The sequence below is a fragment of the Oncorhynchus masou genome, unplaced genomic scaffold (genome assembly GCF_036934945.1).
Source record: "Oncorhynchus masou masou isolate Uvic2021 unplaced genomic scaffold, UVic_Omas_1.1 unplaced_scaffold_1376, whole genome shotgun sequence".
Classification (NCBI taxonomy): Eukaryota; Metazoa; Chordata; class Actinopteri; order Salmoniformes; family Salmonidae; genus Oncorhynchus; species Oncorhynchus masou.
Window position 1 is genome coordinate 3,204 of NW_027003669.1, and position 15,367 is coordinate 18,570.

The 15,367-nt window shown below is 44.7% G+C and overlaps 1 protein-coding gene across 1 annotated transcript in view; it reads left to right on the forward strand.

Moving 5' to 3' along the window:
• Window positions 1-2,113: 2,113 nt before the first annotated feature.
• LOC135530545 (aryl hydrocarbon receptor nuclear translocator 2-like) overlaps window positions 2,114-15,367 on the forward strand; it is a 132,922-nt gene continuing 119,668 nt past the window's right edge. The window contains 5 exon segments of the mRNA XM_064958846.1: window positions 2,114-2,162; window positions 3,554-3,604; window positions 12,231-12,411; window positions 12,414-12,442; window positions 13,350-13,563. Coding sequence (XP_064814918.1) covers window positions 12,270-12,411; window positions 12,414-12,442; window positions 13,350-13,563 — 385 coding nt within the window. The 5' untranslated portion in view covers window positions 2,114-2,162; window positions 3,554-3,604; window positions 12,231-12,269.

Consider the following 15,367-nt stretch of genomic DNA (forward strand, 5'->3'; position numbering starts at 1 on the left):
AGGAACATGGGAGGAAATAAGCATTCATTGTTCAGGAGGAACAGGGAGGAAATAAGCATTCTCATTGTTCAGGAGGAACAGGGAGGAAATAAGCATTCTCATTGTTCAGGAGGAACAGGGAGGAAATAAGCATTCTCATTGTTCAGGAGGAACAGGGGAGGAAATAAGCATTCTCCCTGTTCAGGAGGAACAGGGGGGGGATAAGCATTCTCATTGTTCAGGAGGAACAGGGGAGGAAATAAGCATTCTCATTGTTCAGGAGGAACAGGAGGAAATAAGCATTCTCATTGTTCAGGAGGAACAGGGGAGGAAATAAGCCTTCTCATCATTCATTAGGAACATGGGAGGAAATAAGCATTCTCATTGTTCAGGAGGAACAGGGAGGAAATAAGCATTCTCATTGTTCAGGAGGAACAGGGGAGATAAGCATTCTCATTGTTCATTAGGAACATGGGAGGAAATGAGCATTCTAATTGTTCAGGAGGAACAGGGAGGAAATAAGCATTCTCATTGTTCAGGAGGAACAGGGAGGAAATAAGCATTCTCATTGTTCATTAGGAACATGGGAGGAAATGAGCATTCTAATTGTTCAGGAGGAACAGGGAGGAAATAAGCATTCTCATTGTTCAGGAGGAACAGGGAGGAAATAAGCATTCTCATTGTTCAGGAGGAACAGGGGAGGAAATAAGCCTTCTCATCATTCATTAGGAACATGGGAGGAAATAAGCATTCTCATTGTTCAGGAGGAACAGGGGAGGAAATTAGCATTCTTATTTAATTAGGAAACAGGGGAGGAAATAAGCATTCTCATTGTTCATTAGGAACAGGAGGAAATGAGCATTCTCATTGTTCAGGAGGAAATAAGACATTCTCATCATTCATTAGGAACATGGGAGGAAATAAGCATTCTCAGGCTGTTCAGGAGGAAATGAGCATTCTCATCATTCATTAGGAACATGGGATGAATAAGCACCTCATCTGTTCATTAGGAACCAGGGAGGAAATGAGCATTCTCATTGTTCATTAGGAAATAGACAAATAAGCATTCTCATTGTTATAGGAACAGGAGAATGCCCATTCTCATTGTTCAGGAGGAAATAAGCATTCTCATCATTCATTAGGAACATACAAATAAACTATGTTCATTAGGAACAGGAGAAATGAGCATTCTCATTGTTCAGGAGGAACAGGAGGAAATAAGCATTCTTGTAATTGTTTGGGAAAGAGGAGGACCAAAATGCAGCGTAGTTGTGATTCATTTTATTTAATAAGGCGATTAAACTAATTACGAAAACAGCCCTGTCAGGAAAACACAGGGGAGGAAATCACCATGACACTCAGTGAAACCCAGGCTACCAAACAGAGGTTCCCAATCAGAGACAATGACTAACACCTGCCTCTGATTGTTCAGGAGGAACAGAGGAGGAAACAAGACATTCAACATTGTTCAGGAGAAACATACAAATAAACTATGGTCAGGGTGTGCATTCTCATTGTTCAGGAGGAACAGGGAGGAAATAAGCATTCTCATTGTTCAGGAGGGACAGAGGAGGAAATGAGCATTCTCATTGTTCAGGAGGAACAGAGGAGGAAATGAGCATTATAATTGTTCAGGAGGAACAGAGGGGAAATAAGCATTCTAATTGTTCAGGAGGAACAGGGGAGGAAATGAGCATTCTCATTGTTCAGGAGGAACAGAGGGAGGAAATAAGCATTCTCATTGTTCAGGGGGAACAGAGAAATGAGCATTCTAATTGTTCAGGGGGAACAGAGGAGGAAATGAGCATTCTCATTGTTCAGGGGGAACAGAGGAGGAAATGAGCATTCTCATTGTTCAGGAGGAACAGAGGAGAAATGAGCATTCTCATTGTTCAGGAGGAACAGAGGAGGAAATGAGCATTCTCATTGTGGTAGCTCGTCTGTTTGATATTTTATATTTGTGTCACTGGATTAGAAAGCTAGAATGATTTGGCTGTCAAGCTAATTTCCCTCTGCAGGAAAATATAAGCATACAGCCATAAAACAATGGCAACACACACATATGGACAGTTTGCACACACACACACACACACACCCTAGACTAGATGAGTAACTGTTTTGGTCTTTGATTGCAGGATGGACTTTGATGACGAGGATGGGGAAGGACCCAGTAAATTTTCAAGGTGAGAACAGTGAACGATGGCCCACTGATATTTCCATGTAATAAGTATCACTCATTGTTATAACAAATGACTCTTTCTATGAGAAGCAGTCAAGTTCTAGACTTGAAGTTGTTGCTATGAGTGTTTATTATACAGAATTCCATATTTTGTACAATCATTCCTTGTTGTCATCTTATTGCTATGGACATTCAATCACATTTACCAAACCCATTGTTTCATATTTTCAAGCGTTTTAACATTTTTGATCTGTTAAACGTTTTTTTGTTCCTCAAAAGCAGCTTCAGCTGTCGTTCCACCCACAGGCATTCTCTCACGTGTTGTTTTTCTCCAACGTGTGGTTTTTCCTCTTCTGTGATCTCTCAGATTTATCCAGAGTTCTCTGGCAGCAGTGGTCTCTGTTAGTGGAGTGGAGACAATGCCCTCTGCTGGGGGAAGATAAACTACAACAGCATGTTGTATATACTGAGAAACACACTACTACCTCTACCACATTACTAACTCTCTCATTTTAAAATTGATGAGAAGAGCCTACCAAACAACCAGAGCCCTTTGACCAAAAATGCCACATTGATAAATAGTGGGCTTTGTTGCAGACATCCAGCATGCCACAGTTTATTATACAAAGTGTTCTCACACACCTTCTGAACGTCTCTTGTTACTCCATACCTTACCAGGCCACAGGAAGTCCTATTTACCAGGTTCTCTCCCCTGTCTAGTCCACTCTAGTGAGGCCTTCTTAGAGGCCAGAGAGTACCGATCCCATAGGGCTCTGGTCAAAAGTTGTGCACTACATAGGGAATAGTTAGCACTTTTACAGCCACTTAATACAACGCATGCCCATTTTCTGCTGTTACACCCATTACCTGTCCTGTGATGTTGCTCTCATCAAAATATCTCACACTTTTTAAATCCCATAAATAGCATGTGTATCATTCTAATTGTACATGTGTTATCCCATATTCAGGCTACCATGTTCAGGTTACTGTGTTAGGGTGTGTTCAGGCTACCGTGTTCAGGGGTGTTCAGGCTACCGTGTTTAGACTATGGTTATCAGTCTGTGTTAGGCTACTGTTCTCAGTCTACTGTTCTCAGTCTACTGTTCTCAAGCTACTGTGTTTAGACAATGGTTATCAGTCTACTGTGTCAGGCTACTGTGTTAGTGTGGTCAGGCTACCGTGTTTAGACTATGGTTATCATTCTACTGTGTTAGGCTACTGTTCTCAGGCTACTGTGTTCAGGCTACCGTGTTTAGACTATGGTTATCATTCTACTGTTCTCAGGCTACTGTTCTCAGGCTACCGTGGTCATGCTACTGTGTTCAGGTGTTTGCGTCTCAGCGAGTGGTGTCCCAGGTGTTACATGCTGTGTTTCTTCTCTGCTCCTCTCTCTAGGTATGATGATGATGATCAGATACCTGGTGATGATAAGGAGAGATATGCCAGGTAGGCCTGGCCTGCTAGAGCTCCATAGGATTTCACTGACTCACCCCACCTCCCAGGGCTTGACTAAAACACTTACCTAACGTTTACAGCGGTGTCAGGTTACACCTGCTCTTTTCACCAGTGAATAAACCACTACATGCATTTGTTTTTAAACACTAACTGTTAAGCATGGATAAAAGGGATGTTTTTACAGTTGTCTTTCATTCCTTAACCTCTAGTGTCGAGCAATCCCGTATCCGGGAGCGTAATCATAGCCTCAAGCTCATTAGCATAACGCAACGTTAACTATTCATGAAAATCACAAATGAAATGAAATAAATATATTGGCTCACAAGCTTCGCCTTTTGTTAACAACACTGTCATCTCAGATTTTCAAAATATGCTTTTCAACCATAGCTACACAAGCATTTGTGTAAGAGTATTGATAGCTAGCATAGCATTAAGCCTAGCATTCAGCAGGCAACATTTTCACAAAAACAAGAAATCATTCAAATAAAATAATTTACCTTTGAAGAACTTCGGATGTTTTCAATGAGGAGACTCTCAGTTAGATAGCAAATGTTCAGTTTTTCCAAAAAGATTATTTGTGTAGGAGAAATCGCTCCGTTTGTTCATCACGTTTGGCTAAGAAAAAGAACGAAAATTCAGTCATTACAACGCCAAACTTGTTTCCAAATTAACTCCATAATATCGACAGAAACATGGCAAACGTTGTTTAGAATCAATCCTCAAGGTGTTTTTCACATATTGGGGCGGCAGGGTAGCCTAGTGGTTAGAGCGTTGGACTCGTAACTGGAAGGTTGCGAGTTCAAACCCCGAGCTGACAAGGTACAAATCTGTCATTCTGCCCCTGAACAGGCAGTTAACCCACTGTTCCCAGGCTGTCATTGAAAATAAGAATTTGTTCTTAACTGACTTGCCTGGTTAAATAAAGGTAAAAAAAAAATATATATCTATTTGATGATAAATCATTCGTGGCAGTTGCCTTTCTCCTCTGAACCTAATGGAAAAGTGGACGCAGCTGGAGATTGTGCAATAATTTCAACGGAGGACACCAAGCGGACACCTGGTAAATGTAGTCTCTTATGGTCAATCTTCAAATGATATGCCTACAAATACGTCACAATGCTGCAGACACCTTGGGGAAATGACAGAAAGTCATAGGCTCATTCCTGGCGCATTCACAGCCATATAAGGAGACATTGGAACACAGCGCATTCAAAATCTGGGGCATTATGAAATTTCATCTTGGTTTCGCCTGTAGCATTAGTTCTGGGGCACTCACAGACAATATCTTTGCAGTTTTGGAAACGTCAGTGTTTTCTTTCCAAAGCTGTCAATTATATGCATAGTTGAGGATCTTTTCGTGACAAAATATCTTGTTTAAAACGGGAACGTTTTTTCATCCCAAAATTAAAAGAGCGCCTCCTATATCGAAGAAGTTAATGGAAATATCAGGTGTAAACTTAATTTCAAACAGTGCAGCCAAGCGCTGAGTGAATTTGACCCACAGAGATGTGGAGACTTGGATAGAATACAGTCAAAGGTAAGCCTGAATGCCCAGGGACTTTAAATGGAAAGCCTAAAGCCTAAATGCCCAGGGATTTCAGATGGAAAGCCTAAATGCCCAGGGATTTCAGATGGAAAGCCTAAATGCCCAGGGATTTCAGATGGAAAGCCTAAATGCCCAGGGATTTCAGATGGAAAGCCTAAATGCCCAGGGATTTCAGATGGAAAGCTTAAATGCCCAGAGATTTCAGAAGGAAAGCCTAAATGCCCAGAGATTTCAGATGGAAAGCCTAAATTCCCAGGGATTTCAGATGGAAAGCCTAAATTCCCAGGGATTTCAGATGGAAAGCCTAAATGCCCAGGGACTTCAAGTAAATCATACCAAATAAAAAATCAATCAAGCTCCCCTAGTTTATATTGGTAACTCTGAATACAAACCTACTTTTCAAAATTGTCAATTTATTAATCTGACGTTTTATTCATCATTCATCTTCATAATGTATTTATGCCACCAGACCTGCTATGGAAATGAAGGATGTGTCCCAAATGGCTCCCTATTCAGTTAGTGCTGACTAAAAAGGGCTTGTATGGAAACCTCACCTATTCAGTTAGTGCTGACTCAAAAAGGGCTTGTATGGAAACCTCACCCTATTCAGTTAGTGCTGACTCAAAAAGGGCTTGTATGGAAACCTCACCCTATTCAGTTAGTGCTGACTCAAAAGGGCTTGTATGGAAACCTCACCCTATTCAGTTAGTGCTGACTCAAAAAGGGCTTGTATGGAAACCTCACCTATTTGGGACATTAGAATAAAAGCCTGAAACAATGTCTAAAGACTATTCACAACAAGTGGAAGCCATAGGGAACGGAATCTGGGTCCTATCCCTTTAAAAGGTGGATAGGCTTTCATTGGAAAAACAGCCATTTCAAAATAATGGCACTTCCTGGGTAGATTTTCCTCAGGTTTTCGCCTGCCATTTCAGTTCTGTTATACTCACATACATTATTTTAACAGTTCTAGAAACTTTGGAGTGTTTCCTATCCAAATCTACTAATTATATGCATACCCTAGAGTAGCAGGCAGTTTACTTTGGGCACATTTTTCATCCGGAGGTGAAAATAGTGCCCCCTACCCTAGTGAGGTTAACATGATTTTGGAATGACTACCTCTGTACCCCACACATACAATTTTCTGTAAGGTCCCTCAGTCGAGACATGAATTTCAAACACAGATTCAACCACAAGACCACAGGTTTTCCAATGCCTAGCAAAGAAGGGCATCTATTGGTACATGGGTAAAAAAATTAATTAGATATTGAAAATTCCTTTGGGCGTGGTGGAGTTATTCATTACACTTTAGATGGTATATCAATACACCCAGTCACTACAAAGACACAGGCGTCCTTCCTAACTCAGTTGCCAGAGGAAGGAAACCGCTCAGGGATTTCACCATTAGGCCAATGGTGACTTTTTAAAACAGTTATTTTAAAACTGAGGATGGATCAACAACATTGCAGTTACTCCACAATACTAACCTAATTGACAGAGTGAAAAGAAGGAAGCCTGTACAGAATGCAAATATTCAAAAACATGCATCCTGTATTCAGCAAAGCAATTCACTTTGTGTCCTGCAAACAAAGTGTCACGTTTGGGGCAAATCCAATACAACACATTACTGAGTACCACTCCATATTTTCAAGCATAGTAGTGGCTGCATCATGTTATGGGTATGCTTGTAATTGTTAAGGACTATGGAATTTTTCAGGATAAAAAAATGTATTGAATGGAGCTAAGTACAGCCAAAATCCTAGAGGAAAACCTAGTTAAGTCTCCTTTCCAACAGACACTGGGAGAGAAATTCAACTTTCAGAAGGACAATAACCTAAAACACAAGGCCACATTTACAATGGAGTTGCTTACCATTGACATCATTTACATTTAAGTCATTTGGCAGACGCTCTTATCCAGAGCGACTTACAAATTGGTGAATTCACCTTATGACATCCAGTGGAAAAGCCACTTTACAATAGTGCATCTAAATCATTTAAGGGGGGTGAGAAGGATTACTTTATCCTATCCTAGGTATTCCTTAAAGAGGTGGGGTTTCAGGTGTCTCCGGAAGGTGGTGATTGACTCCGCTGTCCTGGCGTCGTGAGGGAGTTTGTTCCACCATTGGGGGGCCAGAGCAGCGAACAGTTTTGACTGGGCTGAGCGGGAACTGTACTTCCTCAGTGGTAGGGAGGCGAGCAGGCCAGAGGTGGATGAACGCAGTGCCCTTGTTTGGGTGTAGGGCCTGATCAGAGCCTGGAGGTACTGCGGTGCCGTTCCCCTCACAGCTCCGTAGGCAATCACCATGGTCTTGTAGCGGATGCGAGCTTCAACTGGAAGCCAGTGGAGAGAGCGGAGGAGCGGGGTGACGTGAGAGAACTTGGGAAGGTTGAACACCAGACGGGCTGCGGCGTTCTGGATGAGTTGTAGGGGTTTAATGGCACAGGCAGGGAGCCCAGCCAACAGCGAGTTGCAGTAATCCAGACGGGAGATGACAAGTGCCTGGATTAGGACCTGCGGCGCTTCCTGTGTGAGGCAGGGTCGTACTCTGCGGATGTTGTAGAGCATGAACCTACAGGAACGGGCCACCGCCTTGATGTTAGTTGAGAACGACAGGGTGTTGTCCAGGATCACGCCAAGGTTCTTAGCGCTCTGGTAGGAGGACACAATGGAGTTGTCAACCGTGATGGCGAGATCATGGAACGGGCAGTCCTTCCCCGGGAGGAAGAGCAGCTCCGTCTTGCCGAGGTTCAGCTTGAGGTGGTGATCCGTCATCCACATTGATATATCTGCCAGACATGCAGAGATGCGATTCGCCACCTGGTCATCAGAAGGGGAAAGGAGAAGATTAATTGTGTCGTCTGCATAGCAATGATAGGAGAGACCATGTGAGGTTATGACAGAGCCAAGTGACTTGGTGTATAGCGAGAATAGGAGAGGGCCTAGAACAGAGCCCTGGGGGACACCAGTGGTGAGGGCTGTCTCCAGATTCTCGCTTCGCCACCTGGTAGGAGCGACCTGTCAGGTAGGGCCGCAATCCAAGCGTGGGCCGCGCCGGAGGATGCCCAACTCGGAGAGGGTGGAGAGGAGGATCTGATGGTTCACAGTATCGAAGGCAGCCGATAGGTCTAGGATGAGAGCAGAGGAGAGAGAGTTAGCTTTGGCAGTGCGGAGCGCCTCCGTGATACAGAGAAGAGCAGTCTCAGTTGAATGACTAGTCTTGAAACCTGACTGATTTGGATCAAGAAGGTCATTCTGAGAGAGATAGCGGGAGAGCTGGCCAAGGACGGCACGTTCAAGAGTTTTTGGAGAGAAAAGAAGGGATACTGGTCTGTAGTTGTTGACATCGGAGGGATCGAGTGTAGGTTTTTTCAGAAGGGGTGCAACTCTCGCTCTCTTGAAGACGGAAGGACGTAGCCAGCGGTCAGGGATGAGTTGATGAGCGAGGTGAGGTAAGGGAGAAGGTCTCCGGAAATGGTCTGGAGAAGAGAGGAGGGGATAGGGTCAAGCGGGCAGGTTGTTGGGCGGCGGCCGTCACAAGAAGCGAGATTTCATCTGGAGAGAGGGGAGAAAGAGGTCAGAGCACAGGGTAGGGAAGTGTGAGCAGAACCAGCGGTGTCGTTTGACTTAGCAAACGAGGATCGGATGTCGTCGACCTTCTTTTCAAAATGGTTGACGAAGTCATCTGCAGAGAGGGAGGAGGGGGAGGGGGAGGAGGATTCAGGAGGGGAGGAGAAGGTGGCAAAAGAGCTTCCTAGGGTTAGAGGCAGATGCTTGGAATTTAGAGTGGTAGAAAGTGGCTTTAGCAGCAGAGACAGAGGAAAATGTAGAGAGGAGAGAGTGAAAGGATGCCAGGTCCGCAGGGAGGCGGGATTTTCCTCCATTTCCGCTCGGCTGCCCGGAGCCCTGTTCTGTGAGCTCGCAATGAGTCGTCGAGCCACGGAGGGCGGGGAGGGGAGGGACCGAGCCGGCCCTGGAGGATAGGGGACATAGACAGTCAAAGAATGCAGAAAGGGAAGAGGAGGGTTGAGGAGGCAGAATCAGGAGATAGGTTGGAGAAGGTTTGAGCAGAGGAAGAGATGATAGGATGGAAGAGGAGAGAGTAGCGGGGAGAGAGAGCGAAGGTTGGGGACGGCACGATACCATCCAGTGAGGGCAGTGTGGGAAGTGTTGGATGAGGCGAGAGGGAAAAGGATACAAGGTAGTGGTCGGGAGACTTGGAGGAGTTGCAATGAGGTTAGTGGAAGAACAGCATCTAGTAAAGATGAGGTCGGGCGTATTGCCCTGCCTTGTGAGTAGGGGGAAGGTGAGAGGGTGAGGTCAAGGAGGGAGTGGAAAGAAGGCAGAGAGGAATGAGTCAAACGTAGGCGTGGGGAGGTTAAAGTCGCCCAGGACTGTGAGAGGTGAGCCGTCCTCAGGAAGGGAGCTTATCAAGGCATCAAGCTCATTGATGAACTCTCAGAGGAACCTGGAGGGCGATAAATGATAAGGATGTTAAGCTTGAAAGGGCTGGTAACTGTGACAGCATGGAATTCAAAGGAGGCGATAGACAGATGGGTAAGGGGAGAAAAGAGAATGACCACTTGGGAGAGATGAGGATCCCGGTGCCACCACCCCGCTGACCAGAAGCTCTCGGGGTGTGCGAGAACACACGTGGGCGGACGAAGAGAGAGCAGTAGGAGTAGCAGTGTTATCTGTGGTGATCCATGTTTCCGTCAGTGCCAAGAAGTCGAGGGACTGGAGGAGGCATAGGCTGAGATGAACTCTGCCTTGTTGGCCGCAGATCGGCAGTTCCAGAGGCTACCGGAGACCTGGAACTCCACGTGGGTCGTGCTGCGCTGGGACCACCAGATTAGGGTGGCTGCGGCCACGGTGTGGAGCGTTTGTATGGTCTGTGCAGAGAGGAGAGAACAGGGATAGATAGACACATAGTTGACAGGCTACAGAAGAGGCTACGCTAATGCAAAGGAGATTGGAATGACAAGTGGACTACACTTCTCGAATGTTCAGAAAGTTAAGCTTACGTAGCAAGAATCTTATTGACTAAAATGATTGAAATGATACAGTACTGCTGGAGTAGGCTAGCTGGTAGTGGCTGCGTTGTTGACTTTGTAGGCTAGCTGGCAGTGGCTGCGTTGTTGACACTACACTAATCAAGTCGTTCCGTCGAGTGTAATAAGTTTCTACAGTGCTGCTATTCGGGGCTAGCTGGCTAGCTAGCAGTGTTGATTACGTTACGTTAAAAGAACGACAATAGCTGGCTAGCTAACCTAGAAAATCGCTCTAGACTACACAATTGTCTTAGATACAAAGACGGCTATGTAGCTAGCTAGCTACGATCAAACAAATCAAACCGTTGTACTGTAATGAAGTGAAATGAAAATGTGATACTACCTGTGGAGCGAAGCGGAATGTTGACCGGGTTGTTGAAGTTATATTCGGTAGACGTTGGCTAGCTGTTGGCTAGCTAGCTAGCAGTATCTCCTACGTTAAGGACGACAAATAGCTGGCTAGCTAACCTCGGTAAATTAAGATAATCACTCTAAGTCTACACACTCTAAACTACACAATTATCTTGGATACGAAGACAGCAGACAACTATGTAGCTAGCTAACACTACACTAATCGAGTCGTTCAGTTGAGTGAATAGTTTCTACAGTGCTGGTATTCGGTGGACGTTAGCTAGCTGCTGGGCAGATAGCAGTGTAGACTACGTTAGGACGACGAAATACGATAATTACGCAATTATCTTTGATACAAAGACGGCTATGTAGCTAGCTAAGAAGAAATTGCTAAGATTAGACAAATCAAACCGTTGTACTATAATGTATAATATAATGTAATGAAAATGTAATGAAAATGTAATGAAAAGTTATACTACCTGCGGACCGAAGTGTAGATGCGACCGCTCGCTCCAACCCGGAACCGGAAGAAGACAGTGAATGTTCCTGAGTGGCTGAGTTAGTTTTCACTTAAATCTGCTTGAAAATCTATGGTAAGACCTCAAAATGGTTGTCTAGCAATGATCAACAACCAATTTGACAGAGCTTGAAGAACTTGGGCAAATGTTTCACAATCCAGGTGTAGAAAGCTCTGCGAGGTTTACCCAGAAAGACTTGTATTGACTCATTTGGGTTGAATACTTATCTAGGTAAGATATATTAGTGTTTTATTTTACACATTTTTGACCTTACCAAGTATTTTGTCTAGATCTTTGAAAAACATTACAATTAAATTCATTTTAATCCCACTTTGTAACAACAAAATGTTGTAAAAGTCAAGGGGTGTGAATACTTTCTGAAGGCAATGTATGTTATTCACACATGACGTTCATGATCAAATAAATGAACATAGAAATTGAGGGCCTGTCTATCCGTAGCTCAGAGATTGTGTTCTGGTTTGCTGTGTTCTTTAATCCCTGTATGTTCTTTATGTCCTCAGAAGACAAACTCAAACACTGAAAAGCAACTGAATAACTTCTCTTCTCCTAACTTCCCTTTAGTCTTCTCTAGTACAGAGTATTATGGTTCTTAGAGTACGTGCACGTACTCCTATCTCCACGAATGGCTGGCATTGAATTCAGTTTAAGTAAAAGTGTGTATCCAGCCATAGGTAGGTGTTGAACAACCAAGTTTGAAGTCGGTTCACTGGAGTTTACCTTACTGTATCAAAACTAAGCTTTTAACACCGAAAGTTCCAATTCAAACCAATGGAGGCGAATGATTTTGTAGGCAGCCCGTCCTGCCTAAGCACCGCTAGGGGAAACACTGGTATATGCAGATGGTTGTCACTGGATGCTCATGTTAGAAAAAAAACTGCATTATCATGAAATCAGAATTGGGTTTAGGGTTATGGTGCATACACATCAATGCTAAAACAAATGCACAAACACACACCAAATTGGCCCACAGTACAGCCTCAAAGACCCCTTCTGTCTGTTCCATACTTTTCACTGATTTGTGAATTTTAAGATAAGAAATGATGTTTACATTTATATCCTGTCCACCGTGGCCAACCAGTGACGACCACGACGCCTCCCCCTATGTGTCTAAATCCTCCTCTCTGTTCCAGAGAGAACCACAGCGAGATAAGCGGCGTCGCCGTAACAAGATGACCCAGTACATCACGGAGCTGTCGGACATGGTGCCCACCTGCAGCGCTCTGGCCCGCAAGCCAGACAAACTGACTATCCTCCGCATGGCCGTGTCCCACATGAAGTCCATGAGAGGGACCGGGAACACGTCCACTGACGGGCGTACAAGCCCTCCTTCCTGACCGAACAGGTATTATAGGTGGGGGTGACGATGCCGCGTTCCAGGCTGACTACAGTGCAGACAACTACCTGATCTCACAAAGTGTTTAAGCTAACTGCATTGTATGATATCGCAATCTGATAACCCAACTGCGCTGTCGATGAAATGGCACACGACCATTGGTTGATGCCATGCAATGACTGCAATGTAGTCGGCCTGGAACACGACCAATGTGTGTGTGTTTTGTGGGTGGGTTGGTCATGGGGGCTGATGTGCGCGTATCTGTGTGTGTGTGCGTTTTGCGTGTGTGTGTGTGTCTGTGTGAGTAATTTAGCAGGGTCTACAAACCCTCCTCCTCAGCAAACAGGTAATAATAAAACAACTTTATTTGTATAGCACATTTCATACAGAGACCGCAACTCAAGGTGCTGTACATAATAAAATAGTAATAATAGTCATTAAAAAGTAAACAATAAAAAGACAAAGTAACATAAAAGGCAATAAAAGCAGCATAATATGATCAAAATGAATACAAACACATAGGAATTAGAGATGAAAAAAAGTACATAAATAAACTAGTACAAAGCCAAACTGAAAAGGTGAGTCTATGAACTGGTTTTGTTCTATTCTCTTTGACTCTGCATTTGGGTTCTGTACGTTGGGTCTGCACATCTGTGCAGCTCTACAAATGATATCCGCTGACACAATTTCCTGTCAGCATATTGATCTTATCAATTTGAAATAAATAAAGCTTTTGCAGGCTGTCTGTCATGTCCCCTGCCTCTGCCCTTGGCGTGTGTGTCTGTTTGTCCCGGATTTTCACCAATGGTATGTCAATCAATACTGCATATCCCTCATCTTTACTGTGACGTGTGTTTCTGCTCTGCCGTCACACACGGTGTGTGTTCTGTTTCTCTTTTCTCCTCTCGTCTAATAGGAGTTGAAACACCTCATCCTGGAGGCGGCCGACGGCTTCCTGTTTGTGGTCGCCGCGGAGACGGGCCGTGTGATCTACGTGTCTGACTCGGTGACACCGGTGCTCAACCACCCGCAGTCGGAGTGGTTTGGCAGCACGCTGTATGAGCAGGTGCATCCTGACGACGTGGACAAGCTGCGGGAACAGCTCAGCACCTCAGAGAATTCCATGACAGGTAGGAATACTGCTATATACATTGATATTCCCTAGTGAAAGCTATGTTGGTTCGCAATACTGTTCAGGAATACTGCTATTCCGTTAACTACAACTCCATGTCAGAGGTAGGAATGTTGGCTGGGAATGCTGCAGTTTCCCAAGCTAGAACTCCACGATAGGTAGGAATTAGAGGTCGACCGATTTATGATTTTTCAACGCCAATACAGATTATTGGGGGACCAAAAAAGCTGATACAAATCAAATCAAATTGTATTTGTCACATACACATGGTTAGCAGATGTTAATGTGAGTGTAGCGAAATGCTTGTGCTTCTAGTTCCGACAATGCAGTAATAACCAACAAGTAATCTAACTAACAATTCCTAAACTACTGTCTTATACACAGTGTAAGGGGATAAAGAATATGTACATAAGGATATATGAATGAGTGATGGTACAGAGCAGCGTAGGCAAGATACAGTAGATGGTATCGAGTACAGTATATACATATGAGATGAGTATGTAAACAAAGTGGCATAGTTAAAGTGGCTAGTGATACATGTATTACATAAGGATGCAGTCGATGATATAGAGTACAGTATATACGTATGCATATGAGATGAATAATGTAGGGTAAGTAACATTATATAAGGTAGCATTGTTTAAAGTGGCTAGTGATATATTTACATAATTTCCCATTCAATTCCCATTATTAAAGTGGCTGGAGTTGAGTCAGTGTCAGTGTGTTGGCAGCAGCCACTCAATGTTAGTGGTGGCTGTTTAACAGTCTGATGGCCTTGAGATAGAAGCTGTTTTTCAGTCTCTCGGTCCCAGCTTTGATGCACCTGTACTGACCTCGCCTTCTGGATGATAGCGGGGTGAACAGGCAGTGGCTCGGGTGGTTGATGTCCTTGATGATCTTTATGGCCTTCCTGTAACATCGGGTGGTGTAGGTGTCCTGGAGGGCAGGTAGTTTGCCCCGGTGATGCGTTGTGCAGACCTCACTACCCTCTGGAGAGCCTTACGGTTGAGGGCGGAGCAGTTGCCGTACCAGGCGGTGATACAGCCCGCCAGGATGCTCTCGATTGTGCATCTGTAGAATTTTGTGAGTGCTTTTGGTGACAAGCCGAATTTCTTCAGCCTCCTGAGGTTGAAGAGGCGCTGCTGCACCTTCTTCACGATGCTCTCTGTGTGAGTGGACCAATTCAGTTTGTCTGTGATGTGTATGCCGAGGAACTTAAAACTTGCTACCCTCTCCACTACTGTTCCATCAATGTGGATAGGGGGGTGTTCCCTCTGCTGTTTCCTGAAGTCCACAATCATCTCCTTAGTTTTGTTGACGTTGAGTGTGAGGTTATTTTCCTGACACCACACTCCGAGGGCCCTCACCTCCTCCCTGTAGGCCGTCTCGTCGTTGTTGGAAATCAAGCCTACCACTGTTGTGTCGTCCGCAAACTTGATGATTGAGTTGGAGGCGTGCGTGGCCACGCAGTCGTGGGTGAACAGGGAGTACAGGAGAGGGCTCAGAACGCACCCTTGTGGGGCCCCAGTGTTGAGGATCAGCGGGGAGGAGATGTTGTTACCTACCCTCACCACCTGGGGGCGGCCTGTCAGGAAGTCCAGTACCCAGTTGCACAGGGCGGGGTCGAGACCCAGGGTCTCGAGCTTGATGACGAGCTTGGAGGATACTATGGTGTTGAATGCCGAGCTGTAGTCGATGAACAGCATTCTCACATAGGTATTCCTCTTGTCCAGATGGGTTAGGGCAGTGTGCAGTGTGGTTGAGATTGCATCGTCTGTGGACCTATTTGGGCGGTAAGCAAA